The sequence below is a fragment of the Myodes glareolus genome, chromosome 3 (genome assembly GCF_982192425.1).
Source record: "Myodes glareolus chromosome 3, mMyoGla1.1, whole genome shotgun sequence".
NCBI classification, from domain to species: Eukaryota; Metazoa; Chordata; class Mammalia; order Rodentia; family Cricetidae; genus Myodes; species Myodes glareolus.
Genome location: NC_142028.1, coordinates 104,731,583 through 104,757,780, shown reverse-complemented (window position 1 = coordinate 104,757,780; position 26,198 = coordinate 104,731,583). Strand labels below are relative to the sequence as shown.

General features: G+C 43.6%; 1 protein-coding gene across 5 annotated transcripts in view; it reads left to right on the top strand.

Annotated features, from left to right (window-relative positions):
• Adamtsl1 (ADAMTS like 1) overlaps positions 1 to 26,198 on the top strand; it is a 924,007-nt gene that overhangs the window by 854,442 nt on the left and 43,367 nt on the right. For all 5 annotated transcript variants that reach the window (XM_087904876.1, XM_087904875.1, XM_087904874.1 and 2 more), the window contains 2 exons: positions 12,747 to 12,875; positions 23,892 to 24,071. In XM_087904876.1, coding sequence (XP_087761002.1) covers positions 12,747 to 12,875; positions 23,892 to 24,071 — 309 coding nt within the window. The remainder of the gene's footprint in view (positions 1 to 12,746; positions 12,876 to 23,891; positions 24,072 to 26,198) is intronic.

The following is a 26,198-nucleotide window of genomic DNA, read 5'->3' as shown; positions in this document are numbered from 1 at the left end:
ACTGTTGTAACCTTACGTTGTGCAAAGGCATTGGCGAAGGCCTCTTTCTCACCTATTCTCTCAGCAACCACCGGTATAGAAAGCAGAGGCACAGAGAAACTTATTGAGCTGTGCTAAGGCCATGTAACTGTGCAATGTTAGAGCCCAGATACCCCCTTCGTAAGCTGTTCTTCTCATCCCTGTGCCTCTGAGTTATCATCCATCTTTGCTGTTCAGTTCTTATTAGCTTGACCCAAAAATCCAAGTCTGACCAGTATTCCGTCAACCACTAAACTTAGCTCCAAAATTTCTAAGCACCTTTGTCCTTGATGTGCCCTTGCTAGACCTTGGGTGATTCCAAGCCTACCGCCTAGAATTCTTCTTTCCTTCATTGCTTCATTGCCCCAGTCATCAATAACTAGTCTCTATTTCTCTTTTCCCCCAAGGTTCTTCTCTCATATAGTACATCCCAACTGCAATTTGCCTCCCCTCCACTCCTCTCCTTTCCCCCAGACCCATGCTCCCTCAGTTTCCTTTTCAGAAAAGACAAACCGTCAAAAGGACAAAATAAGATACAATAAGACAAGGCAAAAGCCCTTATTTTGAGGTTGAATAAGGCAACCCAACAGGTGGCAGAGTCCCAAGAGCAGGCAAAAGAATCAGAGTTGCACCCACTCCCAGTTAGGAGTCCCACAAAAACACCAAGTTAATAGTCATAACGTACACCCAGAAGACCTGGTATGGATCTATGCAGGCCCCATGCTTGCCACTTCAGTCTCTGTGAGCCCGTGTGAGCCCTGCTTAGTTGATTCATTGAGCCATGTTCTCCTGGTGTCCTCCATCCCCTATGACTCCTGCAGTCTTTCCTGCCCTCTTCAGAGGAATTCCCTGAGCTCCTGGGGGAAGGACCCAATGGAGACCTCCAATTTAGACTCTCTGTGTGTATGTCTGACTGTGACAGGTCTCTAGTCTTAAGATTGACAGGGATGCATGCGTACTTCCTGGTGTACGTTGTCTCTAGCTGGACCATGATAACCTAAACACATTCATTTTGCTAACTCATTTTTGATGGCTAAGGATGGGGAGAATCACTTTCCAATTAAGTCTGTGACCCATGCCAAACAACTGAAGTAGGACTCGACAGATTCATTCATTCATTTGGTGATTTAGCAAAACACTAATTAACACTGCTAACTGCTTTGACAAACAAACATACAAATTATATGTTATATAAAATATGATAGTTTATTTCTTCCTTTTGTAAGTGTGTAAAACAAAGACTTCCAGAAGACTTTATGTAGTTTGAGCTTCATGGTGACACTTCTGTTCCTGGTCCAGCTTCTAGAACTCTATCCTGTATCTGTGCTTAACTGTGGAGAGATTCGAGAGTGGCCTAGATACGGGTCCAGGATAAAGAAGAAGGAGCTTTGGTCTGATCACCTTAGCCTCCGCCCTCACTTCTAAAGTGGAAAGCATTGTGGTGTTTCTAACAAAGGTTCTACCAGTAGAGGCAGCACCACAGTTCTGAGAGTACTTAACAATGTACTCTTGGCTTCACTCAAACAGAAGGGCTGTTCTTTGACTTTTGGGGATCAACTTAACACAGGCTAGAGCCATTTGAGAAGAAGAAACCTCAACTGACATACGCCCACCAGACTGGCTTGCGGGGCATTCTCTTGACTGATGACTGATGTGAGAGGGTGCAGCCCCCTGTGGGTGGTGCCACCTCCCAGGGTACGTAGTGCTGAGATGTATAGGAAGGTCTGGGCAAGCCATGAGGAGTGAGAAAGCCAGAAAGAAGAGTTCTACCATGGCTTCTGCTCCCGTCCCTGCCTCCAGGTTTCTGCCTTGCTTGAGTTCCTGCCCTGACTTCCCTCACTGGTGGAGCATAACCTGAGAATTGTCAGATGAATTCAGCCCTTTGCTCTCCAGGTTGCTTTTGCCCACAGTGTCTTAACACAGCCATGGAAACTTTAACACACCTTCCCATGCCCTCTGGCTACTCTGTCAGTCATGTTTACACTGAGCCAGAACTTTCTCAAATAGTTTTCAAATATTCGTGAATTTTTCCTAGTCACGTCTGCTTTTTGCCCCGAGTCACGTGTGAGGAAAGGAAGTAGGAGCCTGTCATGCACAGGGATGTATTTCTGAGCTTTCGCTTTGGAAGCTGTTCCCTGTAAGGCCTGCAGAGGAGCTCACTCTCTAGGAGCTGAACTTCCTGGCTCACTGAGCATCTCTGCCTAAAGACATTGCAAGGGCCCACTCCATCTCTAGGTAGGCGGTGTACCCACGGGTGCTAACGGACAAGTGATAGCTACAGCTCAGGCGGCCCTTTGTACAAGGCACCTGCTACGTGTCAGGTTCAGATTAAATAAGTTAAAAATAGGACTCAAAAATACCCAGAAAGCTGGGTGTGGTGGTGCAAACCTATAATCCCAGCCCTCCTGGAGGCAGAGGCAGAAGGAGTCCTGCACGTTTGAGGCCAGCCTGGTTTACATAGCAAGTTTCAGGCCACATGTAGGACTACATAGCAAGACCTTGTCTCATAAAAATAGAAAGAAAGAAAGAAAGAAAGAAAAATAAAATTTTTAAAAACTCTGGAAGCATTGGAAATTTCAAAAATATACATATAAGCATTTTTGCAATAAATGTGAGTGGGTTTATTAATTAAGAAAAATTGTTCATTATAAACTTCTGTCGATTATATATGCGTGGGTGACTTTACACCCTGTGTAAAGTGGTTCATGAAGGCAAGGGGAGCACAGAAGTCATAGTCTGTGCTAACAACAGCACCTCTACTGATAGGGGACAAGGCCATTACTTTTCAGCACAACCTCAGTATAATTAATTAAGGGCTGGATTTAATTCAGTGACATTTGAATTTTATAGCTATACACTTGCAGCTATAAAAACCACCTTTATTATTAAAATTCCTGTAGGAAAAATAACTTGGTAATTGTGGGTCTGCTCTGGTCCCGGGTCTCATTTCCCCATTGGCACAGTGGGTTTTATAACACGGTGAGGCAGCTCTTGTATTGGCGCAGGACAGATTATATTTTTAACAAGTGCCCTGGGGATTCTGCAGCAGCCAGTGTGCAGACTGGGGTTTAGAGACCCTCCCTAACAAGCCCTGGACTCTAGGTCCAAGATCTGGTGACCAGTTCAGCTCCAGGACATGCCAACTCTACGGGTCTGGGAGCCTTTTCTGAACCTCAGATCCCCAGGTATTCAAAAGATACTTTTTCCTGTCTGACTCTCAAAGGCTTTATACACACACACACACACACACACACACACAGAGTTAAGGCATTTTTTGAGGACCTACTTTGTGCTAAAAGTAGCTGGCAGGGAGATTTCATGGTGAGGCATGGTTGGGAGAGAGGATATGGAGAATACAATTTCTGATGGCCTTATGGAAAATAAAAACCAAGATAAATGAGACTTATACCTGGCAAGGGGTAAGAGGGTGCATGCTTTAGATGGGGTAACTGGAAACAGTCTCTCTAAGCGAGGTTATGTGCAAAGAGACCTAAATGACCAGAAGAATATGTCCATGTAGATGTCTGTAGGTAGAAGACGTCAAAGACGGGGACCAGACAGGGCAGCGCTGCTGGGCAGAGGACAGTAAACTGGAGCATGGTGACTTATGGGAAGTGTAGTCTCCATGAGGCAGGAGAGGCAGACAGTTGGTCATGACCATGTAGAAAACCGTTTGTTGCAAAAAGAAGCTAGATATTTTGCTTAGATTGTACATGGCAAACTACAGGATCTGACCAATGGCTCAGAGAAACCACTCTTAGTAAGAGACATTAGTGAGTGAGATTGGAGTGGCGTCAAGGAGCCCCGCCCCCACCCCGGAGGAGATATAGTTGCCCTGAGCTGAGGATAGGACTTAGTGATAGCTACAGAGATGTTTATTGGAGTTGGGCTAGATTTGGAATCAGAATTGATGTTTATTAATATTAATTCATGTTTGCCTGCATTTTTATGTCAGCATATTATTATAGCACTTCTTCATTTCTCTTCACACCAGGCCATATATGATCTCAAATGGAATGGTGGGACCAGCCCTGCCCAGTCACAACAGACATAGAAAGCCTACACGCATGCTCACCTGCACCAAGTTTCCACTCCTAAATCCAATTCCAGTGAGTTTAATTACTTCTGCCCAGAGGGCAAGTCGAACAGGGGAGGAAAATAGAGAGGAACAGTTTCAAATATGACGCTGTGTGGCAGTGCCTGAGGAAGGAGGAAGAGTGTGCAAAATATGAAAAGCAGGTGTCAGAGTCAAAAAGGAGCATTTCTGAAACAAGGCGGGTTTTTTTTCCCAGTTAACAAAAGACCAGAGAAGTGAGTGCCAGTCTAGAATGTCCTGCCTTTAAATGGTTAAAACAAAATTAAATCCATTTGACTTCCAAAAGATTAAGCTTTAGGTCTATGAAATGATCTCATATGGACCCTTATTTCCCCAAGGTGCTTAATAAATGAATCTTTGCATTGTGTTTTATGGTCATGTGTTTGCAGCGCTGTATGTATGTTTCTCCCCAGATGATAAAAAGCCTGCTAAAGCCTAGCTTACAGAGAACCTCCACTTCCGGGAAGGAAGCTTAGACAGCGTGCACTGCTCCCGATTCCTCCTGCTAAATGCAGTTAAAAATCCTGATCATTGTGTGTGCGAGCACAAGGGTGAAAAGTGGGAGGGGGGGAACCAGATTGGCTAGAGACCTTGGCAACTGAGGGACAGTTCAGCTCACACAGTTGGGAATTTATTGGGCATCCTTTTTGCTCCAAACTTGAGCTGCAGAAGGTAGCTATGAGGAAACGCCAATGAGTATGTGAAAAAAGAAATTCTATTTGTATATCCTAAAAGCTTGTTCTCTCTAGCAGAAGTAACAGGAGAGAGACAGCAAGACTGATGTTTAGAAAATACTGCTGAACTCTGACCAGATATCACAAAAACACTGTGACCTGTACAGCATACCAACATAGGCTGGCTAAGGAGCCTAGCCTCGTCTTCCATCGTGGAAGCATAAGATGAGGTACCTATTTCAACACATCCATGGAGGTAGATGTGGAAAAATGAGTTTCGTACCTACTGGAAGCTAATGAGAACATTTGGGAAACTGGACCTCTATCTTTGCCCCATAGAACTCTTATTATTCCCATGCTCACGTGAGAATCAGACCATTACAACCTCTTAACAGCTGCTAGGGAGGCTGTTTCCATTGGGGTGATGATGAAGAACAGTGGGTATCCAGAAAGCCCATCAGTAATGAGGAACCCCTGACATGGGAACCATAAGAAGCAAGCAAGAAAGCCAGATTTCTACATCTCTCTGCTTCCATATCTATGTGGTTACAGAGGAAATGTCCAAAATACTTAAAACAAAAGAGCTACATAGGATACTGATGTCCTATAACAGAATACAAAATACCTTTTAAAATTTTTAAAATCATTCATCACTTTAAGACTTGCTTTCACTATCTGAGGTGGTTTGAACAGGAATGCTCCCCCTCACAGACTCGTGTTTGAATGCTTGCCCCCATAGGAAGTGGCACTGTTAGGAGGTGTGGCCTTGTTTGAGGAAGTGTATCACTGAAGAGCCAGGCTTTGAGGTCTCATATGCTCAAGCTACATCCAGTGTGGTACACAGTCTCCTTCTGCTACCTGTGGATCAAGATGTAGAACTCTCAGTTCCTTCTTGAGTACCATGTCTGCCTGCACACTGTCATGCTTCCCATCATGATGATAATGAACTAAATCTCTGGATCTATAAGCCAGCCCCAATTAAATGGTCTCCTTCCTTTATAAGAGTTTCTGTGGTCATGGTGTCTCTTCACAGCAATAAAACCCTAACTAAGACACTATCCTTACTAAGTACAGTGCTAGATGATCTACCCAGTGTATAATGTAAGAAAAGAAATAAGAGGCATACAGAGTTGCTGCATCCAGTGAGACTGGAACTGGGAGGGAATGAAAAAGAACAGATACATACACAGAAAAGCCAGGATCAGGTAGGCTGTGCTTACCCTGGTGAAACAGCCCCAACTGTGCACAGCAATGCAGAGCCTTGCTGATTTTTATTATGTACAACTCAGGGGAAGGTAAGCTAGTCTGTCCTCAGGAAGTCTCTATAGGGGGCAGTCTCAGGTTGCAGTCACCTGGGAGGAGGAAGCTGTAGTTGCTAGGTTTTCCATACATTGCCAACATTAAAAAGTCAGACCAAAGGAAGACTTTGCTCTCCCCCTGAACCTCATCCTAAGGGGAAGCTTTGCCATTTCTGCGTGGGTCTGACACAGTGAGGTCCTTGACATGACCATAGCCATGTTAAACAACACGCATTCACTCAGGACTTCATTCCTTCTTTGTATATTCACCCAGGACTTCCTTGGCTCCCCACGCAGAATGACAAAGAAAAAGTAAAGTTTGTCCTTTTCTTCAGAGGGAATGATTGTCTACATAAAAATGTCCTAAAAACTTATAAAAAGGGCCTAGGACCATCATGTACCTACATTTCCATATACCAGAAATAAACAATGAAACTTAAAACATAGTATTAGCCATCCCTGGAAAGAAATAGCTAGATAAAAATTCAGCAACACATCTCTAAACCACCTGGAAAGATAAATGGGCATATGGTCTTCCGTGGACTAGGAGACAAAAACAGATAGAGATTGGTTTTTCCATAACTGATATTTATGACTGATATAATTCCTATCAAAATCTTAACAAAGCTTTCTAAGTATGAACACGTTGGTTTGAAAAGTCTATAAAAAAGATGCCATAGAGTAGCAAAGGAGAATAAGCAGGAAGCAGCGCTTGCCAGACTGTGATTATATAGTTACAGTAATTGAAGCGGTATGCTATTGGCAGGGCAAAGATGCAGTGAACAGATCCCAGAAACAGATCTGCACAAACATGCTCAACTCATCTTGACAATGATGCAGAAGCCATCCAAGGTAGAAAAGATAGCCTACCAATAAAGGGTATCAGAACCACTGGGTAGCCAGAGGCTACAAGCAAGGGAACTTTATCTGAGTGTCATACCCTGTACAAAAATTAACTCACAGATGGCTAACACTGACTAGAATCTTTTAATATCTGTGTTCTTTTTGTTTTCTTAATTAAATTTTATGTCGTGATCACAGTTTCCCCTCTTTCCTTATCTCCCGTTCATTCCCCCACACACACACACAACATCCACTCCTCCCGCATCTCCATTCAAAAAGAAGCTGATCTCCCATGGGCATCAACAAAGTATGGCACGTAAAGTTGAGGCAGGACCAACCTCCTCTCCCTGCATCAAGGCTGTGCAAGGAAACCCAGCATTGGGAATAGGTTCCCAAAAGCCAGCTCAAGTGCCCAGGGCAGGTCCTAATTCCACTGCTAGGAGTCCCACAAACAGACCAAGTTACATAACTGTCACACACATGTAGAGAGCCTAGATTTGTCCATTGCAGACTCCCTAATTATTGGTCTAGAGTCTCTGAACTCCCAGGGGCTCAGGTCAGCTATCTCTATGGGTTCCCCCATCATGACCTTGACCCCTGACTCCTACAATCTTTCCTCCCTCTCTTCAACAGGATTCCCAGAGCTCAGCCTAGTGCTTAGCCGTGAATCTCTGCATCTGCTACCATCAATTACTGGATGAAGGCTCTCTGACGACAATTAGGGTAGTCACCAATTTGATTATAGGAGATGTCCAATTCAGTCAGCATCTCCAGTATTGTTAGGAGTCTTAGCTGGGGTCATCCTTGTGGATTCCTGGGCTGGAAATTTTTCTGGCACCAGGTTTCTCCCTAATAGTGAAATGCCTTCTCCCCCATCCAGATGTCTCTTTCATTATTATCTCCCTTCATCCCACCCACAACCCACCCAACCTGATCTCTCATCTTCCCATTACCTCCCACCACACACATCCCACCCTCCCTCCCCACTGTCCCCAGTTTACCCAGGAAGTGTCTTCTATTTCCCTTTCCCAGAGAAATCCATGAATCCCTCTTTGGACCCTCCTTGTTGCCTAGCCTCTCCAGGGCTATGGATTGTAGTTTGGTTATCCTTTACTTTATCCACTTACGAGTGAATACATAGCATATTTGTCTTCTGGGTCTGGATTACCTCACTCTTTTCCAATTTCATCCATTTGCTTGCAAATTTCATGATGTCATTTTTTTTAACAGCTGAGTAATAATACCCCATTGTGTAAATGTACCACATTTTCTTCATCCATTCTTTGACTGAGGGGCATTTAGGTTGTTTCCAGATTCTGCCTATTATGAATAATGCTACTAGAACATAGTTAAGCAAGTGTCCTTGTGGTATAATTGAGCATCCTTTGGGTATATGCCCAAGATTGGTGTATCTGGGTCTTGAAGTAGATTGATTCTCAATTTTCTGAGAAACTGCTATTTTGATTTCCACCAACAGTAGAGAAGTGTTCCCCTTACTCCATGTCCTCTCCAACATAAGCTGTCCTCAGTGTTTTTGATCTTAACCATTCTGACACGTATAAATTGGTGTCTCAGGGTCATTTTGATTTACATTTCCCTGATGACTAAGGATATTGAACAATTCTTTGAGTATATCTTGGCCATTTGAGATACTTCTGTTGAAAATTCTCTGTTTAGATCTATACCCCATTTTTAAAATGAATTATTTGGTATTTTGATGCTAGTTTCTGGAGTTCTTATATATCTTTGAGATCTGTCTTTGACTTGGGGCTGGTGAAGATCTTTTCCCATCCCATAGACTGGCACTAAATAGCTGGTTTCACTCAGCACATTGTTTCCTTTGATGTTTAATGGAATCCCAAAAGTTTAATTTTTAAAAACGGTATTAAGTTATTTTAAAAATTAATTAGGAATTCCAAAGTTCCAAATCAATAAAAATTGGTTTCCTGATATAAAAAAAAAGTTTGAGGACAATAAAATAGTACAAAAATAGAAAAATTAATTGTCAATAAACTGAATATAAAACTTAAACCATAAAACTTGTAAGAAAAAAATCATAGGAGAGTACCCAATCAGAATTTAGATCTATATAAGTAGTTCCCATACTTGATATAAAAAATCATAACCCATAAAAATTATAAATTATATGTTATCAAAGTTAAAGCACTTAGGTCTGTGGAAGGGCCTGCTAAGGTGAAAAGGAAAGGTACTGACTGGATGAGAATTTACAGAACACTTGTTGATGAAGGAACATAGCTGAACTATAAAGACCTCTTAAGATTCAGTAGTAAAGATACACAGTGGCTATAGGTTTTTAGATGCAAGAAGACCATCACAGATATACACACTGAAAAGGGGAAGACCGCCTCACCATGGTGCATGGGCACTCCCTGGAGAGGATCAGCCACCCTCACTGAAGTACAAGTTACTGGAGTCAGCTCTGCTTCTGGGCAAGGACACCCAGGTCCATGTGAAGATGTCAGTCATTGGCCCAGGTTTATGCTATTTGAATGTTCATCTCTAAAACCTGGGTGGCTTATCCCCAGAAATATGCAGATGAGGCATTGAAGAAGGCGATCAGAATCATCCTGGTCCCAGGCAACCAGCCCCTCTTGGTAGCTTTGCTGCAAATCCAAAGAGTCTGGAGGCCCTTGTACCTGCTGGTGCTTGTTGCCAGCAAACCTGCTGATACGCCCGTCTTGAGGATGGGGATTTAGCTTTATAATATGCATTACAGAATTTCTAATGTTTAAAAAGGTAAAGAATCAAAGACAAAATAAGCAATGTAATTACAAAATCTTCAAATAGAGTGTGGCGATTGGGACTGAGGCTTCCAGCTGGTGTCTATCCCTCCTGGGGCAGAGGACAGCCCAGCTGCAGCAGAAATCATGTGATTCAGCTGTGGGATCCAGTGCACTTCAGAGAAGTGACTTGGTCCTCCTGGTCACAGGGTGTCCCTTAGATACCTGCCTCTCTGAGACTCCTTTCCTTCATGGTAAGTGAGGTTTAGATCAACTCAGTTTTCTGCCCTTCTTTTATCCAAACTCTTTGAAGGGGGCTTGCTGTAGTCTACTGATGTTCTACTTATTGTTTGCCTGTTTGATTCTAAGTTCCCTGCAGCCCAGATTGTGCCTTTTTAAGTCTCCATTTGCCCACTTCCGCCAGCAAGATTTACCTGGAGAGGGGGTATGAAAAAGCAGTTGCTGACAGTGTGAATGCCTCCCGAATTTTGTCATCAAATCAGTAGGGCTGGGGAACTTTTTGAAACAACACCATAAAAAGCAATCTTGCTTCTAGATCATTGGTTCTCAGCCTGTGGGTCGAGGTCCCTGTGGCACACCCCTATTTACATTATGAGTCATAGCAATAACAAAACCACAGTTTTGAAGCAGCAACAAATATAATCTTATGGTTGGGGTCACCACAGCATGAGGAACTGTATCAAAGGGTCACAGCATTGGGAAGGTTGAGAACCCCTGCTCTAGAAAAAGGGGGGAAAGGGAAATGGAGAGAGTTGGCCTCTGGTGAGATGGGATACATTACTGTGAGTGATGACTATGTGACACCCCAGTTGACCCTTTGATGAAGCAGCAAGTGGAAATAGATGCCATCTAGGGGACTTGAAGAAATGTCAAACCGGGGGCTGGAGAGATGGCTCAGTGATTAAGAGCAATGGCTGCTCTTCCAGAGGTCCTGAGTTCAATTCCCAGCAACCACATGGTGGCTCACAACCATCTGTAATGAGATCTGGTGCCCTCTTCTGGCGTGCGGGCATACATGGAGGCAGAATGTTGTGTACATAATAGATAGATAGATAGATAGATAGATAGATAGATAGATAGATAGATCGATCGATCTTTAAAAAAAGAAAGAAAGAAAGAAATGTCAAACCTCCGGACCAGTTACCTTATTTCTAGTTGACAAGGATTCTTGGCGGTGACAACTGTATGAATCTGAACCAAGGGGCAGGGACAGCGTATGATGGGAGATGGGAGGAGAAAAGCAAATCTAGGCAAAGCCTTTATTCCTAGACGTAAAAATCCACATGGATGAGGAAGTGGGCCTATGCCATGCCTTAGTACCTGGCCCAAACCCCAGGAAGGATGTGAGGCACCCACAAGGAATCTGTATAGCAAACAGGAAGGGAGGGGCTAGGTGTGACTGTACAGAGTTACTGTATGTGATGAAGTCCGCACATTCGGCTCCTCTTTTTTTTGAGGGTGGGGGGAGGTCAAAACAGGGTTTCTCTGTGTAATAACCCTGTCTTGGAACTAGCTCTGTAGACCAGGCTGACTACAGAGATCCACCTGTCTCTGCCTCACAAGGGCTGGGATTAAAGGTGTGCGCCACCACCGCCCAACTATTTTGCTCCTTCCTATAATGCAACAAAACTAAGTCACACAAAGACAGTTAAGATGCCGTTTACTCAGTCACCTTTCAAACATCCCCCCAAAAGGGACGCTTTGATGGTAATCTGTATCCCTATAAAGAAAAAGAGGAAAAGCAAGAATTAGTTTAAAAGACTCCTGCTCCCGCTTCTCCTGGTAAACAGGTGCTGAATATGAGGACCAAGCTGCTCCAGCACGATGCTTGGGAGACAATTCCTTCTCTAGTTCTGACTCCCGGTGGTTGGAAAGAAAGTCAAACCTGAAGCTCTAATAGTTCTTTCTGTTTTAATGCTACTACTTAATAAACTTCCTACTAATAATTTCTAAATTCTGCAATGACATCAGCTAATATTTCACCACACAATGTGCACGGGATAAATAAGCACACGAGAGAGAGCTCACGCATCAGCCATGAAGGATCTGCAACTTAAGCCACACTAAGATGCCTCTGTGCAACTATCGGGTGAAAGAAATAAAAAGTATTGAGGAGAGAGGGAGGGGGACTGCCATATGACATCTCAACTGCATTCCTACACATTGATGTCAGAGAAATGAAGACAGATGTCCCCACAGCTACCTGTACCAGAGTGTTTATAACAGCTGCATCAAGATCTGGAAGCCACCCAGATATTCTACAGCAGCTGACCAGAAAAAGACAAACTATGGTTTTCCTATGTCATAGAATACTACTCTGTGATAAAAAGTACCACACCATTAAAAAATGGAACCATAATTTGATATAAGAACTGGAAGAATCTCTGGAGAGCTCAGAGAGCTGGCAGGAAGTCAAGCATGAAAGGTGACCAACTGTCTGATTCCATCTACATGACACGTCAGATGCTGAAAACAAGGGAACAAAAGCCATAGGAATGGTGGCCGAAGAATCTAGGAGAGCTTATAGACTTCATGAGGGCTGCTGAGAGGGGCAGACGTTCTGCGGCTTACCCTTGTCAGTGTCCACCTGTGACCGTGAAAGTGCTGTAGTTGAGTAACGTGATTGCATTATAGGAAAACTGGGTACAAGTTACATGGGGCTGCTCTGTGTAACTTCTTACAACTGTGTGTGAATTGCAGAACTGTCTCAAAGTACAAACTAAGTCCTTAAAATCTATCTTTTATATTTTATATTGATTGAAAGTGTATGTTATCCTCACTTGGGCACCATGTTCGTCTCTTCAAACTCTTCAACCTCTTTTGTTTGTTGTTGTTGTTGTTGTTGTTGTTGTTGTTGTTTTGGGTTTTTTTTTCCTATTAAGTCTATGGTGGGTGCATGAGTGGACAGATAAAAGGTTCCAGATTTTTTTTCCCAGGAAAAGCGTGGCATGGGGTATGCCCGAGAAGAACATGTGTTCTCTGCTGGCCTCCCGGTGTTTCAGTACCTCAGCCCACAACACTATTAGTGACAGCTCACTTTCTTTCTTATCTCCAGGAAAGCCACTCATGAAAACATCCCGAATGACCGTGCTCAACACAGAGAAGCCTGCAGTCACGGTGGATGTCGGAGGCACCATCCGGACAGTGCGAGGCGTGAATGTGACCATTAACTGCCAAGTGGCAGGTGAGCGATCCATCCGTGCGTCGGTATGTTCTGATGCTGGCGAAGCTTTGGGAGAGGCTGGGGAATACATAGGCTAATTAAACACAAACTCTCCTGTCCGCTGAAATGCAAACCTCATTCAGAAGGAGCGGACGCATCATAAAGTGGGAAAGGGAAGGTTCATTCTGCCTGAGCCTGGTAGACTAAAAGAGGCATTGGGGTTTTTATTAGACAAATCATAGTTGTGTACATTTATGGGGTACAGTGTGAGATAGCATGGAATGACTAAATCTAGCTACTCAACATTGGTTTGCTTATGTGCCCGCTGCGATGGTGTGTGTTTGTTAAGACAGTCCTGTTATGGAGTGAGGCTGCCTTACTCACTGTGTAGCTTCGAATCCAGACTTTTCTACCACGGTTGTCTACGTGCTGGGATTGCAGCTGGGTGACAGACTCTGGGCTCCTCTGTTTGTTTTGTTTTCTATTCTTAATTTTCCATACAAACAGAATGTGGGCATGCAAGACTTGGGGCAGGGGTGTTCCAGGTAGAAAAAGCATATGGAAATTTTCCTGGAAGCTGAAAAGCCCTGTGTTGTTCAGGGAATAACAGAGGCTTAAATCTGAATGTGTAGGGCTTAAATCTTTATAAGGTGGGTGGCAGATGGACCATGAGCGATCTTGGAAGACTAACCAGGGAGCCCAGACAAAGGAAAATAGAAAATCCTGCTGCTTCTGAGTGGGGAAAATGGTTCAGTGGGTTAGAACACTTGTTGTGCAAACAAGAGGGCATGAATTTGAATCCCCAACACCAGGTAAAAGCCAGGCATGACTACACATGCCCAGCATCAAGGGATGGAGACTTGTGATCCTTGAGGTGTGCTCAAGGGCCCAGCACACCTATCCAAAATGGGAAGCTTCAGGTTCACTGTGTCACAGGGTCTCAAAAACTGAAGTAGAGAGCAATAGAAGATGCTCTATGCCCTCCTCTGGCCTTTACATGCGTGCACTAGGTATGTACACCCTCATACATGTGCTCATATAACACAGAAAGAAAGAAAGAAAGAGAGAGAGAGAGAGAGAGAGAGAGAGAGAGAGAGAGAGAGAGAAAGAAAGAAAGAAAGAAAGAAAGAAAGAAAGAAAGAAAGAAAGAAAGAAAGGGAAGGAGAAGGAAGGAATGAAGTAAGGTAGGGAGGAAGGAAGAAAGAAAGGGAGGGAGGAGGAAGGGAGGAAGGAAAGAAGAAAGAAAGGGAGGAAGGGAAGAAAGAAAGAAGGGAGAGAGGGAGGGAGGAAAGGAAAATAAAGGGAGGGAGAAAGGGGAGGAGGAAGGGATGGAGGAAGAAAGGAAGAAAAGGAGGAAGGGAGGGAGGGAGGGAGGGATTGTGAAAGACACCAGGAAAGCAAATGATTGCCTATGCTCATATTGGAAGAATTAATGTGAAAACAGCCATCCTGCCAAAAACAATGTACAAATTCAATGCAATCCCAACCAGAATTTCAGGATCACTCTTCACAGAAACAACCAAAAAGAAATTTTAAAATCTATTTGAAAGTATAAAGACCAAAGATAGTTAAAAAAACATACTCAACTACTGAACAATAAAGAATATTATAAGAAATATGGTGCCAAAAAAGAAATAGGTAAGAAATGCCTGATTTCAAGTCACACTGCAGAGCCATAGTACTAAAGACAAAAAGAGACGAACTTAACAATGGAATATAAGTGAGGACCCAGGCATAAGCCCACACTCCTACAGACATTTGGTTATTGACAAGACTCAAAAATACACAGTGGAGAAAAGACAGCATCTTCAACAAATGGTGCCAGGAAACAGGCTAGCAACATAGAGGGGAGTGAAACTAGATCCCTTCCTAACCCGCTGCACAAAACTCAACTCCAAATAGATAAAGGACCTCAACGTAAGACCTGATACCCTGAAACTGATAGAAGGAGAAAATGGGGGGTACGCTTCAGCATATAGAAGGACTTTCCAGAACCACAGGGGATAAGACCAACAACTGAGAAATGGATCTCATGACACTAAAATGCTTCGGTACAGCAAAGCAGACTTTCAGTCAAGTGAAGAGGCAGCCCACTGAATGGGAGAAAGTCCTGGCCAGCTCTGTCACCCTAAGAGAATTAATACCAGATTATTCAAAGAACACATAAAATGAAACACTAAGAAAAAAAAACTCAATCAAAAAGTGGACCATAGTTCTGAACAGAGTTCTCAAAACAAACACAGATGTCTAATGAACACCTTTGAGGTGTCCCACATCATTAACCACCAAATTAAAACTACTTTGGGATTTCGACTTCTTCCAGTTAGAATAGCTATCATCAAAAAAGTAATGATGACAAACGCTAGCAAAGACATGGGGAAAGAGGAACCTATGGTCATTGTTTTTTGGATCTTAAACTTGTATAGTCACCGTGGAAATCAGTATGGAGTTTCCTCGAAAGGTACTAGAAGTAGATCTACTACTACTTGACCTAGCTAAACCACTCCTGGGCATATTCCCAAAAAACTCAATGCCTTGCTACAGAAATATACTCAAGCATTTCATTGCTGCTTTCTTCACAATAGTGAGAAAATGAAACAAGGCTGGATACTCATGAGCCGATGGAAGAAAAAATATGGTGCATAGAATTTTATAAAGCTATAAAGAAAAATGAAAGTAGGCAATTTTCAGGAAAATGAATGGAGCTAGAAAAACTATATGGAGCAAGGTAACCCATACTCCAATAGATGAACACTGTATGCTCTCTCTCATACATGGGTCTTTAGATCTAGGCGCTAATCTGAGAAGTAAAGACGTTAGGGAGGGGCATTGGAGTGAGTGATATCTTAAAGTAGATGGAAAACAGAGCACAGACGATGTAAAGGGAGGGGTAGAGAGCTTAAGCAGGGAGTGTGGCGGCAGAGGAAGAAGGAAGGATTGGACGAACATGAGATTGTATGGAAAAGCAATATGGAAGCTTACTGCTGTGTAAGCCAATCTAAAACTGTAAGTTGAGAGGGAGAGAGTTACAGGGGAACATTCTGGATGATGCTGTATCAGAAAGTCCAGAGTTCCTAAACAAAATCCCCAGGGTCAGATTAAAGACATCTCATTATGAGTTGGTCAGGGATCCTCCAGAAGCCCCCAAACCAGACAGACTCTTGCCTTTCTTCCTGGTTGCCCACTGGAACTATTTGTTAAGACCCTGTTGTTTAAAACGCCACATACCTTGGTTGAAATGTATGGAGAAATCAAGCTGGAAAAAACTAGAACCAAGACCTTTCATGTCTGTGCCACAAGATGGGGAAGAAGTCTTGGCAGGGATCCCTTTCACACCAGCGCTCGGACTGGTGTTTCAGTAGACAGGCATTCCTCACCTGATCACTGTGAGCACCGGTCTCAGAGAGAGGACAAAGCCTCGGCCTAGCCTCGGAGTTGGTAAGAAGGGAGACCAGCAGGGGAAAAGACAACAAAACAAAGAACGAGACCAGTGGTTTTCAACCAGTGGGTTACAGTCCATTTGGGGGTCAAACAACCATTTCCCAAGGGTTGCCTAAGATCATCTACATATCAGATATTTACATTACAATTCATAACAGTAGCAAAATCACAGTTATGAAATAGCAACAAAAATAATTTTATGGTTGGGGTTACCACCATAACAGTTTAATGCGGGGAACTGTATTAAACAGTCAAGGTATTAGAAAGGTTGATGACCCCTGAATTAGACATCATAGAAAGACATCTCGAAAGCCAGGTGCCAAGTCAGGAAGAACGTGGGGGAACCTAGGACACAAAAACAATGTTTTGGTTCACTGTATTTGGCAACCAAGAACTGGTCCCCTGGACCTCATCCAGAAGTTCACTTGATGACCTTCACCTAACTATGAGGTTATGGTTGAATCTGGGTTGGGGTTTGTTGCAGGGAGGAACAAGTATGTGCGCAAGCCATCCAAACACTGACATCTTCACCACTCTCCTCCTTAATTGTTGAGGTGGAATCACTAACCCTTAAGCTCTGCATTTGGCTACAGATCCCTGGAGCTCAGTGGCCAGCCGGTCTCACTGAAACATTATAGATTCGTGTTTTGTTTTACCCACAGAATCATGTATATTAATCCTGATCAAAACTTAAATCTTTCTTTGTGCCTCAGTCATTATGCCTGTTGTTGAGTTATATATGTATTCAAAGTAGTTGAGGGAAATCCCAAATTTGCTATAATTAACTAGTTGGCTAGGGACCTGAACCTCATTGCGTCTCTAGCCAGTGTTCTGGAAACACTGATAAGTGTGACATGGCTTGGGAACTGCTTTCATCTGCTGTTTTAATGGCTTCTCTGTTCCTCTCCCCCTCCTCCTCATCTCCACTGTGTCTCTAATCAGGGGCTCAGTGACCTTCTGACTGTTAGGTAAAATTCACTGAGCCGTAGTAACATCATCAGGGACTGGCAATACATTAGACTGGCAATAATGCAAGCCCTTCTAAAAGGCGGGGTAGTGACTCCCTAAAGGCTGCTGGAGGGAAGACTGTCTTTTGAGTTCATTTGCGTCACTCATGGATGGTGTATTTCTGAATATCCAATCAGGGTTAGATCAGAGAGTTCCTAATCCAAGGAGACACAGATGGTAAGACACGAAGCTCCCCATCTAGGGAGAAGAGAGGTGAGGAAGCACATAATAATATAGCACACTGCATAGGGATACTCATGATTTCCTTAGTCTAGGATAGCAGGGTGGTTTTGACATGTCAGGAACTAGAGAAAAATAAGATCATGTGCTTAAAGTTCTTCCCCGTGATGAACATCTTAGCATAGTTCCTTTTTCTCTGTGTTCCCTCCTCTTTCCTTTCCACCCCCTTATTAACACTTGTCAGGCCTGAGTCTGATTTGAAAGGATGTATAAATGTCTATGTAAAGAACATCTCATACATTACCTAGACTGCTTGACATCCTCACGTGTTTGAGCCATTAGCAGTTTCTCATTAGAGAATTTTTCTCACACATGTGCTCTCAACTTGTAAAATGCACCTCACACATTCTTCCCAATCCTTCAGCATGAAAAAACACCAAGCAGTGAGTATGACGGGGCTTTTTCTTTAAAAGCGATCCAGCCCACTCTTCCATGTTTAGGAGTGTTCTCTATGTGGTAGGAGGGAATGAGCAATGGAGGAAATAGTGTGCAAATGGCCTGGGACAGAAAGAGCACGCCACGTTTGACAAAGTGAACTCTGGCTGGGCTGTGAGATATGGTTGGCAGTAGCAGAAATAAAGGAAGTGCATGAGGCTAGGAAGTAAGAAGTAGACAGGAGCTAGATCTCACCAGTGCTCATAGATCACACTATAGGTTTCTAAGAGCAAGGGATGCTTCTGAAGGGTTTGATGATGCAGGATTGGTGGTGTGGACATGAATGGAGTGTAGCAGTTAGGGTTGGCTGGATCCTAGCATAGAGTAAATCCTACTATCCCCCGGTGTATAGTGGTTCAGATACAATAGATGATCAGGACTCTCTCAAGAATTCAGTGTTCAGCTGGAAGGCCTCTGCCCTCACTATATCACTCAGGGTCATGGGATGCTGTGGCCTTCATTCTGTTGAAATCCTGAGGTCTCCCTGGGATGCTCTCTATGCTGTGAACTAAACAAGGAATACCTGGGAAGACTCCTGAGGGCCATAACAAAGGGGCCATTTACTACTTTTCATTTACCTTAGTCCATGGCCACTTACAACTATGAAAGATACTGGGAAATACCCTCCTGCAGCACATGTGAAGAAGAATAAACAGGCTTGGGGATTGGGGAATGACTACTAGTGCCTGCCACTGTTCATGAAGAGGAATACGAAAAGGAAGTTGAAAGCCTCTTGTCTTTGGACTGCTGTGGCTCCTTAGACTAGTCGCCAAAGCTGACATTTGAATTACTGTATCCCTTCTCCTTTCTTGCACCAAGCCAATCCCCTACACACACACACATACACACACACACCCTAAGAAACTTCCAGAACAGATCATGTAAAAGTACACCGTTAGATGCCCCACCTTAAGGTGCTGACAAGCTGCCATGGTGAAAGCCGCCCTCCAAGTATAACAAATGGTCCAGTTAGCAAGAATATCCTGTCTGGGATATTAAAGAAGAAAGGGATATTATAGCATCATGCTTCCTGGCAGCTCGGGGCAGATTAAAGGCACTAATCCTTATAATCGGATCCCATTACCAGCCATTCTGACTAGACCCATTTATTGATCCTTCACAGCAACAGGGAGAACACTGTGTTGCTGTTAAGAAATGCCACAAGGGGATAAAGCAGACACAGGTTAGTTTGAGTCCCCTTTGCAGACACAAATAATACCCAGGAATCCGGTGTGGAGCCTGCACAGCGATTGATCAACAGCAGTAAAGCCCCGGGCTGAACTTTGTTGCCGAGTGTGTTTTCTGCCATTTCTCAGCCGAGTCTCTAGGTGATAACAGATGGAGGGGGAGAAAGTTTCCACAACATGGCTGAACCTTCCAGCAACAGACAACTAATACAGCCAACCCCTGTAGCTTCTAGAAGGCCCCTCCTCACATCAGTTCTGGTGCTGCAATGGCCACCAAAAAAAAAAAATACGGTATGATTATATTTAAAAGGCAAGAGGTATAGAAATCATAGCAAGGCATTTCAAATGTCCTAAGAGAGGCAGTCTGGTGTGACAGCAGGCTCTGATGTGTACTTGCTGAGGAAGGGATTCCTGACACTGAAGGTGTCTCCACTTCGATCTCCACCCTGAGATTGGTTGGTTGCTGACTGACCCAGGGACAGGAAACTGCAGGGACCAGGTATTCTGCTCCTGAGTCATCAAGGACCCAAACTAACGTGACGATAGGGAGAGTTCTTTTTTATGTGTATGTTTGTATGATATGTCCTTGTGTGTAGATGCATGTACACATGTGTGGCTATGTCTTAGGAAGCCAGAGGCTGATTCTGGGTAGATTTCTCAATCACTCTTTGCTATGTATATTGAGGTAGGGCCTCTCCCTATACCTGGAGCCCGAACACTTGACTAGTCCAGCTAGCTTGCTTACTCCGAAGATCCCATCTCCACTTCCTAAGCTCTGGGATTACAGGCAGGCTGCCACACCCACCCTGTCATTTACACAGGTGTTGGGGATCCCAACTCCAGTTTTTAAACTGTGCAAGCGTTTAAGTCGTAGAGCAGTCGCCTCAGATTTCTTAGTCTCGTTGAGACCCACTTTTCTCCTCTATGTACTGAAATTGATAACAGTACCTGCCCTTTTGAGATTATGAAAAATAAGTGTTTGCATCTCTACAGTGTTTGGCTTATAGTAAATGCTTAATTACTATTATCTTTAGTGATGCCAGGGAACTATTTTTGCACATCTCATTACGTGCTCAGTGTCAGGGTATTCTAAACACTGGGTTTAGGCTAGTGTGTCTGGTACCTTTCCAAGGTATTTGTTGGCATTTCTAAATGGCTAATGGGGGAGTGCTATCTCTCTAGGACCTTGCTTGTTTTTCTCCTTTCTGTATTCTTTGTCCATCATGTCAAAACTACTCATAGTAGGGCTGGTTGTCATTCCAGATATCTTTAGAGAGTCATTCTCTGCCCTAAGGTTCCTAGTCCCAAAGGAGAAATTCCCAAACTGTGGTGGCAGCGGTAATCCACTGACAAACTCACAGTTCAGGTCTCTTTGAGAGTGAGCCTGAGGAAGGTTGCTACTAACAGACCAGAGAAGGGTTTCCATAGCATCCTCTTCTTGGGAATATTGTAGGGACTGGAGGTGAACATCCCCCTGTTGCTATCCTAAAAATTTCCATTTCTCCCATGAAGCCCTGGTCTCACCAGAGAAATCGTCCCTTCCCGAGCATTGCCCTCACAGAGGAGCCTGACTCCATGGGTCATGAGGCAAGGACTAATACAGGAAACAGGAAATTTTTTGAATCAGTTCCTGGAGAAGTAAGAAGTAGCTCCTTGAGCCCTCCCAACCAGGCTTCTTTGCCTTCCCTTCTTTTCCCTTCACCCTCTGCCACACTTCTGCCCTCTCCTCTGCATCGCTTGACTGAGACCGTCATGCCACAGCAATGTCTGTATATGTACATATGTGACTGTCACTGTGCCCTTTAGGAGCACAGGTGTCATCAAGGCAATTGTGGGGGTGGGGGTTGCTTGCTACTCTGTTCACCTAGGCAACACCCCCTCTGCATCAAACAAAAGGCTTGTGACATCTGATTTCCCTATTCTGCTTATCTTTCTCCAGAACAGCCTTTTACTCCCATTGGGGACCGAAAGGAAGATGTCCCCACCAAGTGCTATAGGGAAGTGATTCAGTGCGGGAGAGAGAACCCTCATAGAAACGATTTATAAGACCTCATTTTCTCTATGTTTTTGAGAGAGAGAGATAACTAGAAATTTTTTTCTTCAACCACTTTCAGAGACTTTCCAATACATTTTTTTAATGTAAAAATTTGAGCTCAGGGTTCAAAGGCCTGGCTGGCATGGGCAAACATCACGATGCGCTTGCTCTCCCTAGTGGTGCTACAATGAAAACTCGGCTCTTCTGCCTCTCACCTGTATCTGTTCTCAAGGTATGTCTAGAGATGCTGTCAACCTCTTTCTGGTGTGCTCAAGTATAGTTGGAGCTGAATCAGTGTATGTCTCTCCCTGGGATGACAAGGCTTCAGAATCCAAGTCTGCATCTCCTCCCATTAACCCTACTCTTCCTGAGCAATGTTAAGACCAATAGTAAGTGCACACAGCTCCTTGGAGAAGTTAGGGTCCCTAGTCGTAAACTGTCTATTCAGGACAACACTGCCTTGTCCCAAGGACAAAATACAACCCTGCTCTGGGAAATCATTAGACTAAGAGTCTAGGTCTTTGGCTTTTCTTGGCATTGACCCCATTTTCCAGTATTTGACATTCTAAACATTACTTGCATGCTTGCTGCAGAATTCTATGAGCAAACTGGACTTGGCAGCAGGCTGGATGGTATAAGAGATGAAGCTTCTGTTGCCTGGAAGCCTGGGAGTCAGTGCCCCAAATTTTAGTCTCCTCTTGAGGAGCCTCTTCAGAAGGCCATCTGGAAACTCTTGTCACAGACTATAGACTGCTTACCTGAATACCAACTTCAAGGAAACTTCCCAAGGAGCCCAGATTATATCTAGAGTACAGAAACTGACTTCCAAGGATAGGCACGCATCCCATACATAATCTCCCTGACTCTTGCAGGCAAGAATATAAATGGAAGAGCAAAGTCGTCTCCTTTGGCCCATTTTCTACCCTACTCCTGATGTCACCGTTTTGTGTTCTCGTTTTTTTTTTTTGAGAAGATACCCATTGTCTTGGTCATCTTTCTGACATTAAGACAACACACCCATGATGCCAGTTCATAAGGAAAGAGTGGTTGTTGACTTGAGGTTCTGGCAGCTTCAGTTTCTGTCAGTTGGCTTGCTGCTTTGAAGCTGAATCTGTAGTTACACAATAGATCACAGGATAGGTGAATAGAAGAGTAAAATGAAACACTTTGGAGTCAGGAAGCAAAGGAATAAAGAAGGACCTAGGGTTCTATGCTACTCCTCAAAGATAGCCCCTGACAGACCATCTGCTAGGCCCCACTTCTTAGAAGAGCTACCATGTTCCAGTGGTGCCAACCAGAAAACTATGCCCTGGAAATGTGGTAATTGTGAGCACACTAAATATCCAAATGCTAGAAGCTGGAAAGATGGCTCAGTGGTTAAGACTGTATACTGTTCTCACAGAGGACATGAGTTAGGTTCTCAGTACCCACATCAGGGAGCTCACAACTGCCTGTTACTCCAGCAAATTTGATGCCCCTGCCCCGCCCCTTCCATAGGCACCTGCACTGGCATGCATATACCCATATGCAGATGGGCATGCATACACATAACATTTTTCTTAAATCTAAACCATGGCAGCTATGTGTGTGTGTGTGTGTGTGTGTATATATATATATATATATATATATATATATATATATATATATATATATATATATATATAAAAGCATGCTTCCTATGCAGCATCAAGTCTAGTCAGGACCCAGAAGCTTTTATTTGTCTGGGTCAAATATATATTTTATATCTTGGCTTTACTTTTAATATAGCATCTATATAGAAAAGTGGATGCATCAAAACAGTGCCAGTGAACACTCCACAGCCAGCCATTTCCTGGTCAAGAACTAACATTGCCAAAGACGCAGCTTTTGATTCTCTCTCTGTGACCACCCCCTGTATTCATTGCGCTCCTCAGAGGAACCACTCATCCTGCTGCCTACAAACAGCCTCTATCAATGCTACTTGGTTACTGTTTTGATTTAGTTAAAATAGTTACATAAGTTCCCCCTTCCTTCTCCTCCCTCCAGTCCTTCCCATGTGCCTCCCCCACTTATCTTCCACCACTCTGCCACTCTCTCTCACATTTATGGTCCCCATTTCTTTATTTGTTATTGTATACACACACACACACACACACACACACACACACACACGTATGTATGTATGTATACATATGTGTGTATATATATTTCTAAACATAAAAATATAGCCTTCTCAGTCCATTCAATGTTACTTGTATGTATATGACTTCTTCACAAGTGTATAATGACACCAGTTTTTTAACAGACATGAAATCAGACAGTGTAATATTCCTACATCTGGCTTTTCTTACTGAGCACGGTTGGTCTCAGTGGTAGAATTTTCATTTTCATGAGGTATATACATTTAGTTTTTCTATTTTAGGATGTTTTCTCCAGAGAAGCTGAATGTTCTTTTCATTGGCAAGAGTCATTTACCAGCTGCTACTATTTCCTCCTCCTTTAACTGGCCTCCCGCTTCCTGCTTCATCTCTAGAAGTCTTACAAAGCTCTAGAGACAAGAAGAAACCCAAGGTGTGATGTTTGGTTTGGCTGAAGGACAGTAGAAGACGCCCAGGCAGATGCTTCCTGCGGAGCTGGGTGGGGTGGCCAGAGGCTCTCAACGTCCTGGATTCACCTGCCATTTGTCTGATAAGCATATTTTTGTCTCCATAGGTGTGCCTGAAGCTGAAGTCACTTGGTTCAGAAATAAAAGCAAATTGGGCTCCTCCCATCATCTGCATGAGGGCTCCTTGCTGCTCACAAATGTGGCCTTCTCTGACCAGGGCCTATATTCCTGCAGGGCAGTCAATCTTCACGGAGAACAGACGGAGGGGACGCAACTCCTGATTCTAGGTAAAAACATCCCAAAACCAGTCTCAGGAGTACTGTGGGGAGCAGCTGGTCCACCCTTCACCTCCTTTCTCCCCCTTACTGAATTAAGAACATAAAATAGACTCGATGTCTTTTTATTCCCTCCTCCCATAATCAGCCCTTTGAACAGAAAACACAGAGTGTGGGGCCTGCCAGAGCTGAGTGTGAAACGTGGCTCCACCTCATTGGTTAATCTTTCTGGCATTAAATAATCCAACAAATTACTCTCCTTGGTAAATCTTAGATGCTGAGGTCTATGAGAAATCTGACAATTGAGGATTACCCACATTGCTGGGGAATGAGGTTTATCAAATGGAGCTGACAAAGAAAATGACATCTAAGCCCATGTTAGGTTTTTCTTTGAAGAGCAAATGAAAAACATGGATTAAAATTTTCTGGTATATAGCCAGGTGGTGATGGTTTAATACCTTTAATCCCAGTACTCAGGAGGCAGAGGCAGGTAGATCTCTACAAGTTTGAGCACAGCCTGGTCTATAGAATGAGGTCCAACACAAAGGAAGCTTGTCTTGAAAAAAATAGTATTCATATGTGTAAAAAATTTCCCATCCATTTCCTATTAGTTTGAAGTCTGCATAAAATCTTCACATGCATGTCCCATGCATAATAACTCCTTATTAAAAAGTCTATCACAGATCCTTGTGTAAAATAAACATTTACAAATAGGAACAGTCTTGCCAGGAAGTGGTAGCCCATGTCTCTAATCCCAGCACTCAGAAGGCAGAGGCAAATGGATCTCTGTGAGTTTGAGGCCAGCCTGGTCTACAGAGTGAGTTCCAGGACAGCCAGAGCTGTTACACAGAGAAACTTTGTCTTGAAAATAATAAATAAATAAACAAACAGTTCCTGGGTCACCATCCACCATGATGTTTCCCCAGGACAGAGCGTGGCCATCTTGCAAGCTCCATCCCCCATTGCCCAGGCACCTCTACTTCCTTTCCACTGGTTCAGGAATGGGTAGGTGAGATAGAAAAAAAGCTTCTAGATGGAGCCTTAGCCTTTACAAATAGAGCAATGATTAGAGCCCATATGCTGACTTTCTCACCAAGAAAAAACTGTCATTCTAAGAGCGGGAAGCAAAATATGAGAAATAATAATTAGGTGTCACACATGTGCACGTCAGCATCCACTGTGGCCCTTTTCTGGGGGAAATAAACTTTACACTTCGATTTTCACACCCACAGCTGATGAGGAACCCTCGCCCCTGCCCACTCAGATTTCAGGGGTCCTGCTGTGGTTTCATCTCGCTGGTGGCTGCGTAAACCTCCAGACTTCATAGGAAGCCGCAGAACATTGGCTCAGAGAAAAGGAGGATGTCAGTTGTTTTCCACTGGGCTCCATCAGCTGCGCTGTGATTCTGGGGTCGCGCTGAGTGACAGTATTCACTGGTGGGGTTTTCCTCCCTGATAGCCTGCCCTTGCTGTCTCTGCTAACCGAGATGGGAGTCTGGGAGTGCTACTGTGGCATCAGCAGTGAAGAATTTTCTCTGAGCCAGTTCTTACTGCATCCCAAATAGAATATGGCCATGAATGCGGCTGAAGAGCCTGGTACCTTCCCCATCATACTCAAACCTCCCAAGAGAAAACAATCACTGTTCAGCTCTCTATAAGAAGTCTTGGTTCAGTTAACAAATGTCAACATGGAAATATTGCTTTTTTTTAATCAGTGAAAGTATGGCTTAGTTTTATATATGTATACATATATATATGTATATATATATATTTATATTATTTTATTTTATTTTTGTTTTTTTCATGCTAATCTCAGTTCCCCTCCCTCTCCTCCCACTCCCCCCAACTTCCCCTCAACCTTCCACCCCCCATCTGTTCCTCGGAGAGGGTAAGGCCTCCCATGGGGAGTCAATGAATTCTGTCATATCACCACGTTGAGAAAGGACCAAGGCCCTCCCCCTCATGTCTAGGTTAAGCAAAATTTCTCTTCATAGAAAATGGGCTCCAAAAAGCCAGATCATTCATTAGGGGTTGCTCCTGGTCTCACTGTATGGTTTAGTTTTTAAGGGGAACTATTGTATATCAAACTAAAGTTTCACATCAAGTCCTGTGGCTTAACTTGTAGTCTAAAAGTTCCACA